The 24,214-nt window shown below is 40.3% G+C and overlaps 1 protein-coding gene across 4 annotated transcripts in view; it reads left to right on the top strand.

The window, feature by feature from the left end:
* Positions 1–2,673: 2,673 nt before the first annotated feature.
* The window catches only part of PSIP1 (PC4 and SRSF1 interacting protein 1), a 34,611-nt gene continuing 13,070 nt past the window's right edge, over positions 2,674–24,214 (top strand). The window contains exons 1-11 of one of the 4 annotated variants that reach the window (XM_062019167.1): positions 2,674–2,990; positions 3,522–3,719; positions 4,848–4,924; positions 8,762–8,900; positions 14,151–14,267; positions 16,602–16,709; positions 17,278–17,340; positions 19,446–19,578; positions 21,248–21,323; positions 22,164–22,389; positions 23,666–23,784. In XM_062019167.1, the coding sequence (XP_061875151.1) occupies positions 3,648–3,719; positions 4,848–4,924; positions 8,762–8,900; positions 14,151–14,267; positions 16,602–16,709; positions 17,278–17,340; positions 19,446–19,578; positions 21,248–21,323; positions 22,164–22,389; positions 23,666–23,784 (1,130 nt within the window). In that variant the 5' untranslated portion in view covers positions 2,674–2,990; positions 3,522–3,647. Of the gene's footprint in view, positions 3,018–3,179; positions 3,319–3,521; positions 3,720–4,847; positions 4,925–8,761; positions 8,901–14,150; positions 14,268–16,601; positions 16,710–17,277; positions 17,341–19,445; positions 19,579–21,247; positions 21,324–22,163; positions 22,390–23,665; positions 23,785–24,214 lie in introns of those variants that run through there. The other 3 variants (XM_062019169.1, XM_062019168.1, XM_062019170.1) reach the window with 3 other exon arrangements.

Below are 24,214 nucleotides of genomic sequence, written 5' to 3'. Positions count from 1 at the left end.
GACCCTCCTCTTTTCCCCACTGGCTGAGATACTCAGAGGGTACAGACTTCCATATGCCTATTACATGTTTGCTCTAATATGTACCCCCCTTCCACAATCATACATTGTACGTCTCATTGTCTCAAACATAATGCCACCCAGGGCAGAGAAGCTAATATGTATAAACCTATTAGGCATGCATATTCAACTCAACCTAACTTCAAGAGCAGCAAGAGGTCAAAAGAATCTACTTTGTTGTTGCTTTGCCTCACTTAGACCCCCATTTTTTAATAAACTCTTCAAACCAGTCTGCTACATTGTTTTTTTTTTCAAATTTCTGCCACTTCCCGGCATTGTATTGTTCTGCAAGGCTCAAATGAGGCCTGCCAAACTACCCAGTTTCTGAGGCCCACTCAGGTACATTGCTACCTCTTTATGTGTAAATACACCCTTATCTATTTTCCTATCAATTACATTATTCGCTTTTGAAGACCACCCTACTTTTGTATGAAACCTAGTCATCTAGAATTGCTTCCTTAGGAAAAAAGTCCCAGTATTTTCAGTAACTCTTCACAGTTTTTAATACAAGGTACAAAAGTTACAATTCCTGAGAAACGTCAGATTCAAAACACTGTTTCCAAAGGTGGAGGAAATTAGAATATCCTCACAAGATTTCAAAAGCGTTACTTGCAAACTAAAATATGAACTTATTTCATCTGATATGGAAGACAAGTGTAACTAGATGATGAAAAAGAGCAGTGACTTAACTAAGGAAGTCTCTACAGATTGTCAGTTCTTGCAAAATATGAATATACATAGTTTTTGCAGTACTCAATACTTCTTCATTTAAAAAAAAAATGAAACTCTACATATTGCTGAGGTAGGGATTATTTAATACAGCAAAACAAAAGAGTTACATATCTGTGAATGTAGACACAATTTCTAATAATGACAAACTTTTTTTCCCCTCTAAACAGTTCTAGATATACAGTCTAACTTAATTTCTTTTTTAAACAACTATGTCCCCAAGTAGTCACCCATTTGTGCACAGGAATAAAGGGCTGCTGGTTTTTTTTTGTTGTTGTCCAATATGTTGATGATCTTCTGTTTTCTGATGAGCTCTTGTCTAATCCTGTAGAAATTTCATGTTTATGTCAGGGATGGGAGCTTCACTACCTCCAAGAAAATTGAACAACTTTGCTTAAGCCATAAGAAATCTGCTGTTTGGTACTGCTCTAACACGGAGTAATTTTTTCCAGTTAATATTTATCAGTGACCATTTTGCATTTGAGGAGAAGAGAGCCTAAAACAATATCTTGCTCTCTGGTAACTGCACTGGGTGTTTTGGGCCTGACATGAGCTTCAGTATCAAAACCGAAAGCAGGAAGATGATTCTTCTCACAGAGACTTAGTGTGCAAGTAGCATGGAGGGCTGCTGTCAGTGTTCTATAAAACTTGCACATCAGGCCACATGCAGAAGATGAGTATCCAAGCATCAAAGGGTAGGATCTCCCACAGTCACCTTGTAACTGTGTAAGAAGTAACTTTCTGTGCCACTAGTTTTACAGCTTTTTGCTGGTTTTGGCGTTCATGATAACACAAACAGATGGTACAATGATTTATAGGTGGTGCTGTGAGATAGGGCCAAAGCCATAAAGAGCTGCTAGGCTGGCTGCTTTTAGATGAAGAGTGAGAAGAACTAGAACTAGATGCACCAGGGCAGTCAGGGAGAAAGAAGCTGTTGAGTTATAAACTGGATCTGAGGCTTGTGTTTGAATAAAGGTGTTTGTGGGGGAAAAGTGTGGGGAGGCTGCAGGTGCCTGCTGCACTCGGCAGAGACCAACTGACAGGCAGGAACAGGAGAGGGGGGCAGTGGCTGAAATGCTAGGAGGAGTGAATTTAATATCGACAAGCAGACAAGTCAGGAAAAAGTAGTTATGGAGGGGACACAGGGAGTAACATAGTTTGAATTAAGAGTAATCCTACTAAAACACCAAAAAAACCCCAAAACAAAACAAGAGTTAATGGCGATTAAGTTGTGATTAAGAACTCTATAGACTTAAGAGATCAAAACCCAGGCTGTTGGATGCTGGAGTAAGTCAAGGCACCGGGAAAATTAAGCAGGTAAGAAGTACCTGGGAAACACAAGCAACTTTCAGATGAGAAGTCCCGGAACTGGACGCCTCTGTAACTGGGTTCGCGAAGCAAGAGAAACACAAAGGGACTCGCGGGGACAAACACGTTTTACAAACGGAGGCGTTGATAATTAGCTACTTCCAGCCTGTGAGCGGGCCGGCAGTCACGGCTGGGAAGAGCCCTAGTGCACGGGCCGTCCACTTAAGCCTCGGTGAAATGGACTCTGGGCGACCAGCCGTGACTGCAGTGGCGCATGGCCGCGGGCCAGGCCTGTCACCGGGCTGTCCGCAGCGGGTGCCCGGGCCAGCACCGCCCCGCTCGCGTCAGCCACGCTGCCGCCAGCCTGCGGCAGCTCGCTTCGCTCCTGGCGGACTGTGTGGCGAAGCGTGGGTCGGACCCTTTGGGACTGGAGAGGAAGCGGGTCGGCACACTGCCAGCGGCTGCCTGGCCTCACCCCGCCCCCAGCCTCCGCCGCTACCGAGGGCGGCACGCGGGGCTCTGCCGCGCTCTCGGGCTCCTCCTCCTCGCCACCTCCCCCCTACCGCGCCGCGGCCGCTCCGCCGCCGCAGAATGAGGAATGAACCACTTGCACAGCTAAGGGGAGAGGAGATGAAGGAGGCCTTTCGTTTCCTTCCTCCCTCCCGCGTCGGGGCGGGCAGGTGACTTCTGGCTGCCCCCGATCGCCCTCGGACAAGGAGGTGGCCGCCGAGGCGCTTGTCTAAGGCAGGGCCTACGCTGATTTTCCGCCTGCACCCTCTACCTTCCCCGCCGCCTGGTTGTGGGGAGCTGGCTGGTACCGCCCCGCCTGGCGGGAGGAGGGAACGCGGCCGTGTCTCCCGCCGGGGCGGGTTCTGCTGTTGCTGCTGCAGGCGGAGGTAGGCTGCGGGCCGGGTGCCAGCGCGGTAGGTAGCAAAGCGCCAGACCGATGAGGCGGCGAGGGGGGTAGCGGGGGGGGGGGGGAGGGCAGGCAGGCAGATAGGCGGAGTTTCACTTCCGCGCCCCCCGCCATCACGCCTTATATGTAGGGGGTGGGGGGGGCGGGTGGCGCGTTCGTGTGGCGGGAGCCGTGCAGGCTGGCGGAGGGGAAGCTTCGGCCGCGGTGAGTGAGCAGAGCCGAGCTGTGTGTGCAAGCGGTATAAGCGGGCGGGCAGGCGAGCGAGAAGGGCCAGGCGCTCCCGGCTGCGTGCGGCGAGGCCCGCCTGGGTATGTATGTGGCGTCGGTGCCGCGGATGCGCTGCGTTGGGCGCTGCGGCCGCGACCGCTGGGCTCCCCAGGGGGCTTTCAGCGGGGACGGGAGGCAGGCGCGGCGTCTCTCGGCTGCCGGCCGGGGGGCCGCCGGACCTTGTAGAGCACGCTGTTGATGTCCCTTCCTCTGTTGCCCTTGTCTCCGCTCCCTCCCACCCCAGTGTGTTTATCCTGGCAGCGGGACCTCGGGCATCTGGCAGCGTCTCAGTGGCGGGGTCTGGAGGTGGGGACCCCTTCCGTCGCCCGGGTTCGCCTGGCGGCAGCTGGCGTCACGTCGGTGAGAAAACATGAGCCGAGATTTCAAACCCGGAGACTTGATCTTTGCCAAGATGAAAGGTTATCCCCATTGGCCGGCCAGGGTAAGGCACCCCCCCATCCCCTGCAGGCCGCAACGCCCTCCCGCTCTGTACCTGTGCTCCGCGCCCCCCAGCACTTGCCTCTTTCCCGCCTCCCCTTCCACCGTTGTGGCCCAGGGATGCCTCCCAGTGCTTTCAGGCACCTGCGGAGAGCAGCGACGTTAAACTGTGTGAGGCCGTCAGCACACCCCCACTCCCCTCCCCCCGTCCGCGATGTGAGGGAGGGCACGGTGGGGTTCCCGTGTATGGAAGTGACTTTTGAATCGCATTGCAGACCCCGTACGCTGGTTTGCTGTCGCCTTGTGCTTGTCTGTAAGTCACTTCTCCGGTAACAAACAGCCTCTCTAGCAGTCGTTAGTTGTCCTAATTTGCATAACTTAATTTTAGAGAAGAAGACTACTGCATGGTAGCATGACACTGGAGCTGTGCAAGCACCAAACTGCAAAAATACTGCTCCCAAATAACTGCTTTGTTTTGTGACAAAAGAAAAACGTGAAGTTACAGCAGGGTCACACATTACTTTGAAGTCAGCTCTTCGTACAGTGCTTCCTGTTGAATGAGCTTAACTGTATGTGATAAGTCATCCAGTTATTTTTTACTTTCTCCCTGCTCCCTTGGAAGAGGCATGGCAAATTCTCTGACTGCTGTAGGTCATTTGATAGTTGTGGCAATGTAGATAAAAAACAATTATGATCTATTTGGCAAAGGTGCTGGCTTAAGAATTGCCTTTTAAGAAGTTTGTTGACTTTTTTGGATTACGTGATATTTGGGCTTGGGCAAGTTATCAGCTCAGCATCAGGGTTAGCAAGTCTTCCTGTTGCTAATGCTAAAGGAGAGGCCATATTTGGGTATAAATGAATTGTACTTATCACCTGTAGCACATCACTTTAACAAAGTGGTGATATGAAGTGTTGCTGTAATATAAGAAGTGCTGTCATTTCCTCCTATCATTAACACTGTCTTTGATTCTCCTATATTATTTAACATACAGTTAAAAAGAGATCTTGAGTCCTGCTTTACTTCTTTGTGACTTTTTCCCTTCTTTTTTTAATGCTTAATATTTTTACTTATTTCCCACATGACTGTTTTTAATTGTTACCTGACCTGAATTAAACTCTATATTTTCCTTAGGTGGATGAAGTTCCTGATGGAGCGGTAAAGCCTCCTACGAATAAAATGCCTATTTTCTTTTTTGGCACACATGAGACGTAAGTTCTTTTTGTCATTGTAGAATGCCACGACCAGAAGTTAATGGCTTGTCTTTATGTAGGGTATTTTAAGCTAAAGTAACCAGCTCTTCGTAAATTAGTCTGTCTGGACAAGATGTGCTTCTCAGACATTTGCTTAAGCTGTTCAAGGGAGTGGCAGACCATAACCATGCTGTGTACATTTCTCTTGTAAGAAGGAAATAATCCTATCCATAGTGGTATGACAGAAAGTTTTTTCTGTTTTCGCAAATGGACCTTAGTAATAGTTCTGGATGTACTCAGAATTCCCAACAATTTCACTTGAAGCAAGTGAAATAAGGCTGAGAATAATGAAATAAGCAAAATTTGAAAACCAGAGAAATAATAATGTGCCCAAGTTGCCAAGAAGGCCAATGGCATCCTGGCTTGTATCAGAAATAGTGTGTCCAACAGGACTAAGGAAGTAATTATAACTCTCTACTTGGCACCAATGAGGCCACATCTCAGATACTATGTTCAATTCTGGGCCACTTGCTACAAGGACATCGAGGTGCCAGAGCATGTCCAGAGACAGGCAATGAAGCTGGTGAAGGGTAAGTCTTATATGAGGAGTGGCTGAGGGAGCTGGGGATATGTTGAGCCTGGAGAAAAGGAGGTTGAGGGGGAGACGTGATCACTCTCTACAACTACCTGAAGGGAAGTAGCAGTGTGGTGGAGGTCAGTCTCTTCTCCCAATATACAAGTGACAGGAGGAAATAGGCTCAAGTTGCGTCAGGTGATGTCTAGATTAGATATTAGGAATTTTCCCTGAAGGGATTGTAAAGCATTGGAACACACTTCCAGGGAAAGTGGTTGAGTTGTCATCCCTGAAAATATTGAAGCTGTGTAGACGTTGGGCTTAGGGACACAGTTTAGCAATGGACATGGCAGGGCTAGGTTAACAGTTGAACTCTGTGGTCTTAAGAGTCTTTTCCAACCTAAATGATTATATGATCTGTTTAACTATCTGCAGAAATTACTTTTATCTGGTACTTTTCATCTCTCTTTTAGTAAGCCATGCTTAGACAAGGTGTGTTGCCGTCTATGTTCTTTGACATTACTTTGTTTTTTAAGACACGATTTTCCCGTGAAGGTGATTTCTGTATGCTTGGCTCACACAACCATGCATTTCTTTAACTATTCTCATCTTTCAGTGGCTCTTTTTTTAAGGTTTTTGTGTTTGTACATAGTTTTGCGGGCAAAGAGGGATTCCTGAATTTAATTCAAGGTTGTAAATAAGTTCAAGGACACAGATTGAATATAAGGGAGATGATATAACTGCTTTTCTAAAGCTTTTAAAAATACCTTTGCAAATTTTGAGAAGCATCAGGGCCAAGTTTAAATTTGGGGTAGTCTCCTAAGATGTATTGTTCAAAGGCTTTTGGGTTTGATTTTTGTTTTTTCTAGTTTACATGGTTCTATTTGATATGTCAATTTTTTTGCTTTTTTGGATTGCAAAATAAGGTTCTACTCTGGTCTGGTTTTTCTTAGGCTCTAAGTTTAGGTTTACTACATTTCAGAGATCCATATAATATCAGAGAAACTTCTTGTCTCTGTTCCATACACATCTCAAAGTACGGGATGTCCATGACCCAACTGTCTTGTCGTGTTTGATCTTTAGGCATGTCACTTACCTTAGAAGCCTTAGAGTGGTAACAGTTGAAACAACCTGTGCTGCTTGATTTTGCTGTTGCTTAAAGCAAGTACCCGTAAGTAATGATTGGAAAAAGATCAGGTAGAAAAGAAGAATGCTATTTCATGGCATGTGTGGTTGGTTTTTTTTTTTAATGTTTGTAGTTTTAAGTAGTGACATAGTGATCCATCAGGACAGCCAGAAAACGGCTATAGGGAAAAAACAAGACAGGAAAAACATGAATGGGGAAAAAAACAAAACCAAGACTGGCCTGGGAAGAATTTATACTTAACTTTTAGGAATAGTAGTAATTCATTTTGCAGATTACTAGAAGTGTAGACTTATACTTTGATTGCAAGCTATTGTTGATTTTTCTCAAAGTTCTGTCAAAATGCAACTAAATGTGTTGCTAACCTGTAGTGAACAGATGCTTAACATATGCTGTGGACTTTCTGTTGAGGTTTGGTTTGTTTATTTCCATTCTGTCTTAATGTAGAAACATTATCCTTAGATAATAGTAAAATAGATACTATTTTAATTAAAGCTTTATTTGATCTGTTCTGCAGCAATTCACGTTATTGCAATAAGCTACACAGCATTTTCACATAGCTGGTTTCTGGTGTTGCTCAAAGCCTGAGCAATAGAGGTAAAGGCTTACTGACCTTGGAAAAATGCTTCCCTCCAGGGAACAAGGAAGAAGGGAGGCAGTGTTTCCTATTTTTTGCCTTTCCTAGTTCCTGTTTGTTCCTTCCCCATCCTTTTTGGTCTGGTTAAGTAAGGCTTGCAGGTGCATGTTTCCCACACTGGTTGAATCCTCTCTAACCGTTTCTTGCACAGAGGTGGCTATTTTGTACACATAGGTGAATGCTTTGTTGCTGAAGTAGGAAATCCTTAAGCTTTCTAGATGATATGGGGTGGCTGGTTTTATGTTTTGAGTTTTGTTCAGTAGGGTATAAGTCTTAGGAAGCCCATTGTTAAAGATGATGAAGAAAGTAGGAAAATGGAGCTTGGAAATATCTACTTAACTTTTCCATGAACTGATACTTCAGAAAGCAAGTGGCTGCAACTTTTCAAATACTTGGATCTAACATAAATACAATTGGACAGAGTTGTGTCTGGGTGAAAAGTGAAAAATAAGAATGTACCACTGAAGTATTGTCTTTCTCTGTTAGCACTATAAAGACTGATGCAGTGAAATCCCAAGTTGAAATGTTCAAGAAGTAGAGCATTTTGATTTTCTTCAGCATAATTCAGAATATTGGTTCTTGGGAATATGTTACCTTGTTTTCCCAAGTCTAATTGGGAGGCTGCATAAGAAAAGCACCCAGGCTCAAAGCTTTAGTTACACAGCTTACAGTAGGGGTAGTTCTGTGTAGGTGTGTTGTTAGTTTATCTGACAATGGTAGGCAGGCAATGTTAAGACCCCTACTGCTTGACTACAAGAGTAGCTTAAATAAAACTCAAATAATGTTAATATTACAGAAGATTTGAGAGAGAAAATTAAAATAAGGAACAGTTTCAAGTTTTTATTAGTTAAATTTGGTGAATCATGTTATGAAGTCCTGTTGTCACACACTGAAAAACTGAGTTAATGCTGAAGTACATAGCATTCTTAGAGAGGTGTGCGTAGTCAGTGCATGCAAATGTTGCTTTCTCATGTCCAGTGCAAAAAAAAGTATTCTTGAATTTTGTATTTTAACCAGATTATTTTAAAAAAATTAATAATGGAAATATTTTCTTTCTTAGCTTGGAGACATTTCTTCTTCAGATTGTTCTCTTGCCTTACTTTGCCCAGATTCAAGTATTCTTTTTCTTAACATTTAAGCCTGATTTTTCTTTTCTTTCTCTAAGGAAGCAATTGCTCTTTCTCACTTGTCAAGCTGCTTAGTTTTTAATAGTTCACAGTAGTTGTTTGTCCTATCAACTGCAACCTGAAGATGCAGCATCATCTGTTTCTTGTCCAGATACTCAGCACCCTTGGGGTGAGGGGGTCCGTATGTGTGGTGCTAGTAATGGAACACTGTTGAAGGCAAAAACTGGGAAAACTGAAGATGCTTTTGTAGCAGAAGTAGTTGTTACAATAGTAGTGAATTTCATAACTAAGTAACATTTAGTGCTTACTTCTTTGAGAAGATTAACAATTTAAAACGTGAATTTTTGTTCTTTTTTTTTTCTTTCTCCTTAAGGGCTTTTTTGGGACCGAAGGACATATTCCCTTACTCTGAAAATAAAGATAAATATGGCAAACCAAACAAAAGGAAGGGTTTTAATGAAGGGTTGTGGGAAATAGACAACAATCCCAAAGTGAAGTTCTCTCATCAGCAGGTAGGTTATGCAGAGTCTGCGAGTCTTTGGTGCGATACTATTGCTGGTGCGGGGGGAAGGCAGTGAGTGTTTCCCTGCTGTTGGGTAATGAATTATTGCTGTCATTCAGCTGCAGGGCAGAACAATTTTTATTTCTTAAATTTTTATTTTATTTTTAATCAAACTCAAATATAAACAGAATGAAAGAGAAAGGAAGATGACCTGCCTGGACATATTCCTATGTGACCTGATGTAGGTTGACCTAGTTCTGTAGGGGAGTTGGACTAGATGATCTCTAAACGTCCCTTCCAACCCTACCATTATATGGCTCTATGATTCTATGTTGTTTAACTGGGGATGTGTGTTTATTATATTAAGCTCCTGAGGCATTATTCATATGGACAGTTTTCAGAGCACAAGTCTGAAAGTTTAACGCTTTATATAGTGCACATCAAGTTTGACTTATAACTGTATATATACTTATTTATTTCTACTTCTAACTATGTATACTCTTAAGATACCTCTATTTGGAACTGTATGATTGTGATTGACAAATGGTAGTCATTTTGAATCTCAGTCACTTTCCTTCTTCTTGTCCTTTAAACCCAAGCACCTTTTCCCACAAGTTAACCTTTTAGGATTTCAGAACATACTTTCTTAACATACAGTATTTTCCTTCTAGTGGTTGGAAGCAATGTGATGCTTGCATTTTGGCCCCAAACTATTATGTGACTTTCTTGGTTCAATTTTTGTCCATCTGTAGTTCACTGTTTCTTGCCCTCTTGGTAAACCTGCTAAGCTTAAACTGGAGCTTTACAACTCTACCTATAAAAAGACTGAAATTTAACCTAAAAACAAAGGAATTGTCTTGCTCATTTTGTCTTTGCCTACCTCTCTGAACATTCTGTAGCCTCTTGGTTTTGCTATGTACATTAGACCTTGATCACATACCAGGGCTTCTAGGCAATGCTGCCGTAATACCAAAAGATACTAACTATTTTTATTATTATTTACTACTCTCGACAAAATGCTGTTTCAGCACCAGTTAGTCCCTGCTTCTTAAGATATGCCAAATCATTGTGCTTCTAGTTTAAAGGGGAACATGGATAAACAGTTACAGAGTTTATGAAGTAGAGTCAAGAGATAAGATGTACTCCAGATGTACACATTTTCTGCTCTGGGATTTGGATAGGTGGTAATCCTTTTGTCACAGTAGGAAAGATTGTATTAATAACAGGCAGATCATTTCTACTACTGTAAAAAATTAGTTGCTATGCCTTATAGCTATTTGCTTTGTGACAGTTTAGGAGAGATGCTCCATGGATGGCTGAAGCAGTTATGAACCATAATGTTGTTGTATGTTACCATTCAGTGTTAACAATATGAAAATCTGGGTGTAAACAATCAACAGTAAAAAGCTGGCCTAATATTTTCACAGCAGTAGTCAGTGACTTCAATTAAGCAGTGCTCTGGGTTCATACTTTCATAGCATCTCAGACATTCCTAAATACATTTCCAATTTGAAATACAGAAAGCATGCTCCAGGAGATGCACGCAAACTGTTCTGTGGAGTGGTCCTTTTGACCTTGTGAGTTCCGTTCTGATATTTCAGCTTCGGTGATCGCTCCTTCACAGGGTCTTTCCATGAAAGGGTCAGGTTCTGTCAAGAACTATTAGGTTGCTCTTTGCCATTTTCCTGCCACTACTTCATTATTAAAAAATCCAACAGATTATTTATTTTCTTTCCACAAATGATATTAAAAATTTTCTTCTTGCAAGTAAGGATTAAAATTTCTGAAAGAAGAAACTTTTCTTAGTAGGGATATTTTAACTGGAGTAGTGTGTCTAGATCTGGGCTACTCAGTACAAGAGATACCTGGACACACTGGAGAGGTGGTCCCGTTGAGGGCTATGAAGATGGTGGACTGGAGCATCTCTGCTATGAGGAGAGCTGGGACTCTTCAGCTCCAGTGGGCTCAGGGGGATCTTGTTAATGTATACAAATACCTGAAGCGAGGGTGCAAAGAAGTGGAGTCAGATGCTTCTTCGTGGTTCCCAGTGACAAGACCAGAGTCAATGAGCTCAAACAGAAACATAGGAGATTTCCCCCTAAATGTTAGGAAGCATTTTTTTTATTGTGAGAGTGGCCGAGCACTGGCACAGGTTGCCCAGGGAGGCTGTAGAGTCTCAATCCTTGGCAATATTTGAAAACTATCTCGATGTGGTCCTGCTCAGCTGACTGGGTGTCTCTGCTTTATCAGGGGGTTGAAGCAGATTGAATTACAGAATGAGTGAAGTAATACAGTATGCTTGCACAAATTTTCTTCTGAATTTTCACCTTGACTTTGGAAAGCTTTGCTTTTGATAGCCTTCTTCTGTCCTGTGCTAAAAGCAACATTTATTTGGAGCAAATCAGACCCTTAGGATTTAACTAGCTCTTGTTTTTACCTTCGGGCAGTAGTTGTGGGTGCTAAAGGACTACTTCTGCAAATGGCTGACCAGATTTGATGTTCTGTGAAATAAATCAAGCAGATTGATAGTTGATTCTGAAATAAAACTCCTAGTAAGGATCTACTTCAGAGGTAATTTATTTGAGCACCTTTGATGATATCAGGCCAATCAATCATGAATCTTCCAAGTTTTTTTCAAAAAGCACTGTTTTTTGGGTTTAATTCGAAACATTTCACTGCTCTGCTAAAGACAAGACGGACATCCCTCTTTTCCAAGATTAAGAAAATTGTAGTGTGATGTTTGGTCTTTGGTTTTATGTGTTTTGGCTTGTGTGCTGAAGTGAGCTTCATTTCTTCAGTACTTTGGATGACAGCATACAGTTAACAGTGGTGAGACTTTAGAGGTATTGTTTTTCCGTGTTCTTGGTAGTTCCTTCAGCACTTGACTGTGTTGAAGCTCTCCTGTTCATGAGGATGTTGCCTTAGCATCCTGTTCTCAAAGCTGGAGAAACAAATGGGTGCAGTTTCTCCCCTCTAGTAATAAGGGAAGAATGCTTACCTGCTTGACAACAGTCTCATTAACTTCATTAATTAACAGCTAAGAGGTTTTTGAGTGTTAGGGCTTTTGAATGTTTTAGTCAAGCAAGCAAAGGAAGTTTGAGTGCTTGATGTATATATTTACAGACAATTTTTTTAGGAATTTATGGGGAACTTCATGTCTCTTCTAAGGGTAACAGAGTGGTTGAAATTGGCTTCTGAAGCCCCACCTTCCCATCTTTGGCAAAGAGGGGTATGGGTGCAGGCAACAAAACACTCATGGGGGAATTTGGCACACTTTTGCCAATTGACGTAAGCCTTTTTTGTTACCAATTCTCATTAACAAGTGGCAGAGACAAACAGAGAAACATGTCTGAGCTTCCTTGCAGCCATCTCTGCCCCCTTCCTCTGGTCTCCAGGCTCCTCACAGCACATTGTAGTCCCTTGGGTGAGACAACAGCGGCACGGGAGACTGAGGCTGCTGTGTAGTGATTGCCTTGCCTTTGCTGTTTGTTGTTTCTTAGTCAGCAGCTTAGGCATGGGCTGCTCCATGGGCTGCAGTCCCCTCAGCTATCTCTTCTGTCACTTCTGTCTATGCTCAGACAATTCCTCTGGCCTGAAGTCTGTCTTGAGGAGCTCCTCATGTCCCTGCGCTTTCCAACGTCCCTCTAGCCTCAGCATCTGTTTTGTCTATGCATCCTTAATGCCCTGTGCAGGTGTCTCGTCTATGTTGGCATCCCCCTCCTGCATGTCTTTCCAGCCCTTCCGTCTCCTCAGTGACAGCTTTCCTGTAGCTGTGTTGGTGGAGGTGCTGTTGGCCTGGTGCCGTGTTGTGTGTATGTGTGTGGGTCAATTTGCTTGTTGCCAAGCCAGCGAGGACTGGTTGTGACCAATTCAGGGCAGTCCCAGACTGGGTTCCACACAGTGGCTGGCAGCCAGCGTTGACACCTGACAGCTCAACCCCAGTGCAGTGTGTGAGATGAGCAGAGGCAGCGAGTGATCTTGAAAGTAAAGACAAGTAGTGGGTTATGAAAACTGAGAGCAGGGGTAATGGTTGTGCTGATAAGTGAAGATGCTATTTTTCCAACAATATTTTAAAGCAGAATAGTGTACAAAGGTCTACTAATGTGTGGCAGTAACCACACTGGCGAATGGACAGATTTTTTTAACTGAGGTATTAGAGGTGAATGAATGTACTTTTAAGATATTTCTTTACATCTATATTTGATGTACGTCAAATTATTTGGTTTTTAAACAGGCTTTTGGAGTCAACTGAAGGTCAGTTACTGGACAGTAAAAAGGAAGACAGTTCAGTTGTCAGAGGTTAGAAAGTGAGAGTGAGCGTATAATTCTTTGTCCACACAGCAGGTAAGGTCAGGGGAGAGTGGGTAATCACATGCAGATGTTGGCAAAATCCAGCTTTTATTCTGGATACGAGATAATATTGAAGTGACAGGCTTGTCAACTTCATATAGAGGAATTCACTTGCATTTTTTTTTTTTTCTTCTGTCCTTTTTATTGGGCTTATTTTGTCTTGGTAAGTCCTTCTGAGAGACACATTTTCTGTTTTAACTGCCAGAGCTGGCTAGAATGTTCTGAAAGCAGTGTTACTACTTTGCAGATGTTACTTTTAACTGCTAGTTAGGTAGGTGGAGGGCAGAAGGGAGTTTGTGGTTTGGGCTTAAATCCAAAACCACTTCCTCAGTGGGGGAAAAATTTAGAGTCAGGGGAGTTCTGCCAGCTTTGTTTGAAGGAGCTAATATTTAAGAGTGAGAATGCTACTTGCAATGTAATGGATTAAAAAGAGTAATTTTGGCTTTGACTTCTCTGTTTTCATGTTGTTAACTTTAATTCTTTAGCCTGTGTTACAATGGAGGTTTTTTTCTGCACATGTTTTCAGGGGCAGGTAGTTGACTCACACAGGACTGATAACTCATTTAAAAATGCACTTCTTGGCAGTAGCATCCTGAGTTGTATTTGACCAAAGTCAACTTTTTTTCTTTTTTTAATTATTCATAAGAAAAAACTTACATTGTGGTGTTTTTACTGTAAGAGTAAAATATTAGAGCTTGAAAGCCTGGTAACAAAAATGCAATTTAAACTAAAGAGTGTGGAAATGAATGAAATAAGATATATTTTAATGTTCTTGTAGTTCTAATAAAAGGTTTTGTACCGTGATGCTTTTTCTTCAGTGATGTACTGGTAGTAGAACACCTCTCAGTATTGTTACTGTGTAGTTCAGGAAGAGATTTCGATCTCACTTTTAGTGTTTTTTATATTCCAGTCCCATCCAGCTGTTAACACTCCTATCAAAGAAACTGTTCAGGAAAACAGCCAAGAGCCTGTTGAGGGGAGTGAGGAAAAAGCAGGAGCCAAGAGAAGAAAGTCTTCTGTTTCAAAAGTAAGTGACTTAATTAATGTATTGTTCTATCATAAATATTTCTAAGTCTACACAACTGTCCTGATTTTGTGTGGGATGGAGGTGATTTTCTTCCTAGAGGTTGATACAGCGCTGTGTTTTGGATTTGTAGTGTTGATAACACACTGATGTTTTTAGTTGTTGCTCAGTAGCACTTATCTCAAGTCAACGGCTTTTCGGTTTCCCATGCTCTGCATGTGCAGGTGCATGAGAAGCTGGGAGGGAGCGTGGCCAGGACTGCTGATCCCAACTAGCCAAAGGGCTGTTGCACACCGTAGGACTTCATGCCCAGCGTATAAACTGGGGAGAGCTGGCACGGAGCGGTGGATTGCTGCTCAGGGACAGTCCGGTTATCAGTCGGTAGATGGTGAGCAGTTACTTCCAACGTACTGTGTTCGTGAACGTTTTATTTTGTTCATGTGGGATGGTTTTTCATATGGCATGGGATAGATGAGATGTGTTGTCACCTCTCATTTTTTTCAGTAGGGTAGAATCCTAAAATGACAAAAATTGTGATGCAGATGGGATTGATACATCTATGGTACCTGATTTCTAGCTCATTAATGGAAATTGCAACTCTACAGGATGAGCAATGTCCTTTAAGTTCAGTGCCAAAACTATTTTGAATAGAACTGCCTTAATTCTAGCTGTTTTCCTTCTGAATATTTGCCAATATTTAATGTAGTTTTTCTTTAGGTTTAACTGTCCTTTGCTTCACAGTGGATGTTGCTTATATGGAGTTAGTGTCTAGTAGTGGTAATAGCTTTTTTAAGAGAAAGAAAAACTTTTGATTGGAGAAAAAAAATATTGTACTGGTAGTACACTGATGAATGATGTCAAGAGTTATTTTGATCAGTTGAACACTGTGGAGTTTCTGATGGGTTATTTCTCTCAGCTTCTTACTGCTTAGCGTGTTCCTTATTTTAGTACTTCCACATGTGGAAGGTCAGTGTGACTTGGGTTATACTTTAGCAGCACTCTTCAATGTGCAATTTCCTGGTAGTATTAGTAAACCAGTGCTGTTCTCCATTCTTGCTCAGCATACACTGCTGATGAAAAGTGTTTATTCCTCAGCACTTGCAAGGGGAATGGTTCTTTTAAATTGGTCTGGTTTGTCAATTTGCTTCACTGTGAATTTATGCAGCAAGTAGCCTGTGCTAGTGGGGATGGCAATGGCTTAAGCTTTGTGGTTCTCCCAAAGTGCTTTCAGGCTGTTCTGAGCTGGCATTGTGAAAGAGAAATGGAAAGATGTAAGAGTCATTTAAACACAAAGATGGAATGGAAGATCCTGGATGGGTCCTTTTACATGGATTTCTGTAATTAGTTTCAATTGGTTAATGGTTTCAGACAAAATGTGGAGCAAATTTACTCCTTTCCTTTTGATACTAATGTAGCTATAACATTCTTTTAGCTGGTTATTTTACTCTGGTTTCCTGTGATTTTAGTGTATTGGTGATTATTCTGTCTTAAAGTTGTAATCTGAAAAAAGATTCAGTGATATTATGTGTCTTAAAGCAGCTAGAAACATTGCATGATAACCTCATGCCTGAGCGGCTTTGTTCAGTGTTGAAATTTTAAGAGCTGCAGCTACTTTAAAAGAGAATTTCATAGAAGGTTCTGGTGGGTGGGACAAGACTATAGCGTTAAAGCTGAGGGAATGAACTGGAAATCTAAAAAACATGTACATACATAGTCTGCAACGTAATGTTGATTATTTTCAAGTGAACTATTACAAACTCTTTTCAAGTCTTAATTGCTCGCCTCAAATGAAAACTATTTTAAGGTTTAAATTTTTTTTTGTTTTTTTAAAGGGGCGAAACCCCCTTTTTTAGTGTGTTTACTACATGAAGACTTTATTTAGTAGAATGGTACTCTTTTTATTATACTTGTTTCCATCAGTATTATCATTAGTAATAATAATCTACTTTATTTCAATTATTAAACTGTTGTTATCTCAACCCATGAGTTTTACTTTCTTTTCTGTCTGCATTCTCCCCATCCCACCATGGGCAGGAAAGTGTGAGCGTCAGCATGGTTTTTACTTGCCACTTGGGGTTAAACCACAACATTATGTTGTTATCAACACAAAGTGGAATTTCATTTCCACCACAGGATAGTGCTGTATTTTGACCTGTTCTGAGAACTGTCTGCAGTCATGTGCTGGCGAAAATAGTCCTGCCATAGGCTAAGAAAAGAGTGATCTATAGACTTAAACTATTCAAACTGAAGAGCAGCCTGGTTATGAGCATCTTGTTTTTTCACTAAAAACATACTTTTTAATGCATTTGTTTTGTTCTGTGTTGACTCCCTTTGCAGTTATCCCCTAAAAGAGATAACAACGTACCTCCAGAAGGTGAAACAGAAGAAAAGGAGATGGATGCTTCAAAGGAAGATGATCTGCCTTCTGAAAAAAACAGTAAAGAAGTATGTAAAGCTCTTAATATTATGTAGATGAGTGTAATTCTATTACTGAGTATTAAGACACTCCAGTTGTTACTACTGTGATGGTCCCAGGAGCTGTTTAGTTATATAAAACTTTCTATTTGTTCATTCACGTTTATCCCTCTTATTGAAGCTAGCAGGAATTGAAGCTTTCAGCAGAGGGGAAAGATTTTAGTCTACCTAACTTACAAATTCCATTAAAACCAGTGGAACAGTGTGTTTTTTATCACTTGCTCTGTGTAGCAAATGTACTTTTGTGAAGGACTAGATAAAGAGTTTGGACAGACTAAACCATGACTGCATACTTTTTTTTTTAAAAGAAAGCCCCACCTCTTTAGTACTTTTTTCATATTGTTCAGAAAAAAAATATCCTGATTACCAGATCATTGGGATTTTAATAACTTACAATCAGGAGTTGTCGTCACATATATTAACAGGATTCCTGTTTAAGTCACGTGCCAGAGGCTTTAGTTGTTGGAAATACTTAGAATCGTTTAAAATGTATCTTTGTTTTGTTAAGGCTCTTAAGCACCATTTTTAATCTTCACAGGATGTAGTAAAAACTAGTGACGCTTCTATTCCTAAAGTTGCTAGAAGAGGAAGAAAAAGAAAGGTAACTATGTTTAATTGCTTCATCTTACTGGAATTTTTGGATGTGATGATACTGGGTATTATAGTCTTTAATGACAGATTATGCTTAATTTAAGTGCTTGACACCCTCCTCCCCCCTTTCAAATTAAAGATTTGTAGAAATTAAGCTGTTTTACAAGGCTTAATTGTGTTTGAACTTAATGTAGAGTAGGAAGTTCCCATTGTGTCCATTGTAAGTAAGAAAAACTCGAATATATAAACTGGTGCTAGACTGCTAACAAAAGTCTGTTTTGAAGAAATGAAAATTTTTTTTTTTTGATCTCTTCAACATAGGAAGAAATCAGAGTTACTTTGAAAGAGGCAGTTCCAGCTGCTTGCTCAGCATGCTTCACCCTTAATGTTGCTGTGGTCACACAGCAAGCCAGATCAGGGCACTGACCCAACTTAAAAATAGACTAAACAGAGGTAAAATTTAATTTTAATTTTAAAGCACTTAATTTTGTAACATTAGTGCTGATAGTGGGGATGAGTCAAGTACAAAGTAACTGTGAACTTAGTATGGTTGTCAGAGGTGAGTAGCATGCTGAGTATCATTTGCTTCATGAAAGATACGCCTTTGGATGCTCTTACAAATACGACTTCAATATTTAAAACATAGAATTTAAAGAGTGCCTTATTTTAAAAAAAAGTAGATTTTATAAACATCTCTAATACACCACAAAGAAAGCTTTTGGTCTGAAACAAAGCTGAAAGAGTGTCTGACCATGCATACATGTGACTTTTGGCTTATAAATGGGAGAAAAGCCTCACAGATGACAAGCACACACATGCAAATAAGATCTTGTTCTTTGTTTTTTTTCAAAGAGCACTGGGATCCTAGGTTGTGGTTTTCTTTTGTTCTGTTAGAGGTGTGGGATTTTTTTTTTTTTGGCATCAACAGGCACTGCAAGCCTAAGAAGATTTCTTCTGTCACATTTACTTGCTTCATCTGACAGACTTGTGTTTGGCACTTGCTGCCTGTGGCAGGAGTTTAGCCAGGAATTTGTGTTGCTGCCTGACGTTGCTGAGCAGAAAGTTGCAGTATTTATAAAGGGATGTGATGTGTGCTTGTGGGGCAGAAATGAGGGTTGGCTATGTAATTGTGTGACTTTGAGGGTGTTTTTTCTTCACCTTAAGTGTGGGTTTTTTTGAGATATCCAATAAACCCCCAACATTCTAACAGGTATTCTTTTGTCTTCATTTAAGTCGTTCTGTAGGTTGATGGAAAGCATAGTAATATTGAGAGATGTACCTCTACTGTGTTAGAGAATTCAGTTTGTGTCTTTTCTTTAAAATTGTCTTTTATTATAGGTGTCAAGATAGGATATTAAGATTTGCCCAAATTTTTCTGTTGCTGCCTGAATCCAAGGATGCTAAATTTTGTGAATATTTTCTCCCATTGTAGTTTTTCTCAATTCCATACCCATATATGCAGATAAAAAGACTGTTTCTGCAGGGAGATTTTTATCCTTTCACCAAGAACTTCTTTTGTCATAAGTCCGATCTGTCTTTACAACCCAGCCGCATGCCACCACTGCCCGACACCCTCCCCCCCGAATGTAGGTGAAGGTCTTTTTGTCTCGTTAGTGTGGTTCTATAGACCACTTTTCATTGTGAGTAACTGGCTCTAGAGCTAGAAGGGAGCATGTTTCTTAAAAGCTCCATCTACTGGCTTGACACTTTGGTGCATCGAGGAGAGATGATGGCATCCAAAACAAAAGGATTTGCATGGGGGCGATGAGTGTCTTTGTGCTTGTCTGTGTGTGTGGAGTATAAACTTACCTCTTAAAACTGTGTTCCAGCATGGTGTTATGGTGATCTTAAGAACACTTACAAGTTCTCTTCTTCCCATGTTTTTTTGAAGATGAATGGCTGGTAGAAATTCTATGAAACGTTGCCATATCCAGTTGTGATGTGATGGAGAGGGTGAAATTACCGGTATTTAAATGTAATCTGTTATTAAATTTGGATTTTTTTTTTCATTTGTAGAAGCAACAGATTAATAATGTATTTGTAGACATTCAAAACTCCTGCTTGAGAAGATAATTGAGATATTGATGCCCTGTGTTGAATAATTGTTTAAATTAGGCTGAAAAACAAGCTGAAGCTGAGGAAGCAGCAGTAGGGGCAATGGCAGCAGTGACAGCAGTAGTGGCAGTGGCAGCAGCAGCTCCTGTCCCAGTGTCTCCAAAAGTAAGCCCCAAAAGAGGAAGACCAGCAGGTAATGTTAAAAGAAAGGTTTAATTTATTTCGCCACAGAAATATCTTAGTAGAATTAGTCAGGGACCTACCTTTTTTCCCTGAAGTACTATAGAAAATTTTCTCATGCTAAAGACAGTCTTTGCTAGTAGATTGTGAAGAGAAAATGCCTCATCTCAAACTGATGAATTTACAATGTAAATGGATTTAAATTGCTAGCATTAATAACCAGTCCTCCTTGTAGGGTTTGGGTACAGATACCACCTTTAGAAAAGCCTTTTTCAGAGTGCTAATATGCTGCAGATCTATGATAAGAGCTTTTTGTGCATTGTTTATATTCAGTAAAGGTCTGTAAAATACTTAAATTCTCTTAGAATGTCTGTAAAACACAAGGAGGGGGACAGAGAGCCTGTAGGTGCAGCTCAGAAGACAGTAAAAACAAACAAAGTGCTGAAGATAATTGTTTGAGAAGATGCTTAAGGCAGTCTGTGTATGTTGATAGACAAAGGAAAAGAATACACAACTGGTAATTCTATGGGGCTTGTTTCTTGCAAAGTAGCAATCATCTAATTCATTGGAATTTTTGTGGTAAGCTTGCAGGTATTGACCATTAATAACTACATCAGGAAACAATTCTTGCAATAATGTACATTATATGAGCATCTAGTCTGAGAAATAATTTGTATTCATCTGTATCCTCTTACAAGATAAAAATAACTCTATAAAGTGCAACTGCAGTTAACTAGACTTAATTACTTCTGCATTGGAAGCTGTGAGGAAATGAAGTATTACTTCAGCTCCCCAGCCCCCTAGTCCTGTTTCATTACATGTAATAAATGTACGTCTCTATCACTTGTGTGGTTTTTATCTTCACAATTTTTTGTTTTGTTTTGCTTTTGTTAACTACTCTCTGTAAGAGTGGGAAAGGACCTTTAAGAAATACTTCCATCTCCTGTGTAAAATACCTTTTTGTAAGATGTGCTATGCAGCCTCTTATAGTGCTGATATAATGTGTGCATCACTTGCTTAACAGTACTCCATGCTAACACCAACAGCTGAGTTAACACTCAGTTTTAGGCTCCCTAACCACATGTTCACTGTGGTATCAGGCTAGTGTTTGAAGGATGTATCTGCCAGGAACGCAGAAACGCTATTTGTCTTATTCCTAAAAATATGGTGAATCTGAGGAAATGCAACGTTTGGCTCCATACTGTCATATGGTGATGGAACTTCTTGACAGTGGTTTGTTATCAAGAAAGGTGATGGAAGCCACATGATCTGTATAAATATAATGGCAAACAGATTATGTAAATAATACATTCTACTTCTTCCATTCTCTGATTTCAGACCTTCTCATTCTCAATTTGAGGCTTGTTCATATTAGTTATGCAACATGTGAAACAAATCCTAAATGCCCAGAGTGCAAAACTCGCAAGAACTGATAGTTGGAACCTGTGAATAAAACAACCACCAAAGTTTTTAATTTACCAATCAGCTAAAAACCTACCAACACTTTAATTTTTCAGAGAGATCTTGATTAAGGTTTGTTCCTCACTTAAAAGTTCAGTTTTGTATAGCAAAATTAGAGAATGTGTTTTAATTTAAATGTAGCTTCTGTCTGGGAGTAGGAATCTTTCCTCACAGGCGAGGACCAGGTGATGACTAACCTGTTATTTCTGTATTAATACTAGCTCCTGAAGTAAAGGTTCCAAAACCAAGAGGGAGACCCAAGTTGGTGAAACCATCTTGTCTTTCAGACAGTGAATTGTGAGTTCTGTTTTATCTCTTAATGTAAACTTCTTCGTTGTAAACAAAATTATTCCTTAAGACTTCCTAGTTGGTACCAAGTTCCTGAGAGGTTTTTGCCCCTTCGGTGTGAGTTCCTGTTTTCTTTGATGGTGATACTTAGAGGTAATTAATAAATTGTAACACAAGGTAGTACATTCCTGGAAGAAGAGACAGAAGGTCTTAACCTTCCTAACTTATAAAATCTATGCAAAATTCCTTATATAATTATATGCTAAGTGAACAGAAAAAGATACTGAGAGAAAAATAAAGATCATGCAAAGCTTAAATACTGATTAATTCTTTTTATTCCTCATGTTTTTGTTTCAGAAATATTTTCTGATGGAATTCTAACACTAGTTGTTACTTAAATTTTGGGTTCATTTCCTGTGTCAAGGCATTAATAGCTGAAGGAAGAGTTGAGCGTTTGTGTGGTTTTTGATAGAGTAGCAAATGCACAATATCTGTGCACTTTAGATACATATATTTTAAAAATTCTTACATTGTGGTCCTGCAGACACATACACGTGGGGAGAAATTCTGGGTATTAACTTCTTGGGTTTGGGTCTATGCACATATGTTAATGTTAGCTTTGTTGGTGCCTCTGTACTCTAATTTTTTTATTAATTTTTTTTTAATAGATCCTGGGCTATAATTTTAGAAAAAGACTAAAGTATTTTTAAGAGTTATTGAATTAAACTGTAATTAACTGTATAGTTTTTAATATTCTGTAGTTAAAAATCAGCTTCCTGAGTTAGAAGAATCTGTTTCAAACTCAGTGTTGATAATGGATGTGATGCCTAAATAGTGTTCATGTTGTAGTGTTAATGAGGAAGAGAAGGCAAAGAAAAAAGGACCAGAAGAAAAGCCGAAAAAGCAAGGGAAAAAAGATGAGGAAAGTCAGAAGGAAGAGGAGAAATCAAAGAAGGAATTTGACAAAAAAGAAGGAAAGAAAGAGGCTGAACCGAAAAGGAAAAATTCTGCAAAAGTAGGTTCTGCATTAGCTTCTGATTCTGAAGATGATGGAGAAGAACAAGAAGGTGACAAGGTATAATTTTAATTTGCTGTTACTTTTACTGTAGAGGAGAGTAGCGTTACTGAAGATCTTTCTTTGGATTTAATACGAGATCTTAAAAATACTGTATCCCTGTGACTGGCTAATAGATAGATAAATATATAATAAAATTGCTGAACTTCATTATATCAAATAACTCATGAGCTTCATTGGCGGTGTCTGACAAAAGCATCTTTTCTAATATGCTGTTCTTTTTGACTAAGGATTTAAATGTAGCAGGCTTTTTTTTTTTTTTTCAAAAGGCTCTTTTCAGTCTGTGTTCCTAGGAACACAGATTTTTGGGGGTTTTTTGTTTGCTTGTCTGATTGTTTTCCAATCTGATAGAACAGTTGTCTTGAAATCAAGCCTTTGAAAGGTAAAAAGCTGTCCCTAGCCAGTCATTTGAAATGTCTTCATTTTTTTTCTGGTGCTTGGGATATTTGCTTTCTATTTAAAACAGGAAAAGAATGGAGAAAGGACTAAAGAAATCCAGAACTTACCAACATATCAAGGTCTTCTGTTTACTTCCAGGAAAAGCCAGCTTTTGTTAGGTTGTCCATGGAGCAGAGTTGCTTCAAAGATGTTTAATGTAGGTGGGTTTTGATGCCATGAAGATGCCAGTTAGGACTCAGTAGCCAATGTGGCTATCAAGCAGGTATTCCTAATAGCATCACTGGGCACACAGCGTGTGCACTGTTTAAAGCAAAACTTTCTACATTTATATAGACTAGATATGCGTATTCATTACATTTCTTAGAAAAGGCAGGGTTATACAAATTAGTTCCAATGAGTCATTTACATTAGTTCCTCCCAGACAGAACATGCACAATGACGTCTGGAAGGTCTTTTGGTGGTCATCAGGGATGAAAGCTCCATGTCTTCCTCACAGTGAACTTACAGCCTTTCCTCTTGGTGCATGCTCTTTAGGTTGTTCTTCACGGTTGCACAAATACCATCTAGTTTGTACTGGACCTCTTCCTGTTATCTTTGCTGACAAAGATGTAGAGCTGGTTCTTGCAGGCTTATCTGCCATGCGAACATCTAGTCCCTCTTACTATTGAAGGGCCTTTAAAACCTCAGATAACCTTATGCAAAAGGTTTCACTCTACAGGCAGACACAGTTTGCAAGGTAATACAAGCAGATACACTGTACAAGTTAACTACTTTGGATTAAAGTTTGATTAATGCTTTATTTCAGTTTACCTGTTAATAGAAACAATAGTTTAGTAATATTTCTTTTTCCAATCCTGATATCTCAAATGGAAAACAGAAGAAAAAAGGAGGAAGAAGCTTTCAGGCAGCTCATAGAAGAAACATTGTAAGAGGCCAGCATGAGAGGGAAGTAATGGAAAGAAAGCGTAAGCAAGAGGAACAGACAGAATCTGAATCGTGAGTATGTTTTTAACGTGTGGTGCCTGCAAGTTGCAGGAGCACTATGAAACAGGTGGAGGCAGTATCTGAAAAAATTCCAAACTGTTTTGCACTGTGCTCTGTTGTTCTCTTCCCTCACCCTTTTTTATTGTTGTTGTTGGTTTGTTTTTTTTTGTCTATTTTAACTTCTTTTAAGTGGAGAGTAAATAGCTCCTCTAAACCAGTATGTTCTGTTGTGGGAGGATGGGAAGAATTGAACCTAGAAATTAAACAATATCAATCTTGCAGTGATGTAGAATTTCTAGCAGAAGACAGCTGGTGGGTTCTGTTTAGAAATAACCTGAGGATACGCATGTGAAAAGGGGTCAGTGTGGCAAACTGTTCAGGACAGCCATGTATTTTTCTTCAAGTTTTGGATTCATTGGGAACTGGTAGGACCTATTAATCC

Source organism: Colius striatus, chromosome Z (genome assembly GCF_028858725.1).
Source record: "Colius striatus isolate bColStr4 chromosome Z, bColStr4.1.hap1, whole genome shotgun sequence".
Classification (NCBI taxonomy): domain Eukaryota; kingdom Metazoa; phylum Chordata; class Aves; order Coliiformes; family Coliidae; genus Colius; species Colius striatus.
Note: the sequence above shows the minus strand (reverse complement) of the source record. Positions and strands in the feature narration are given on the sequence as shown.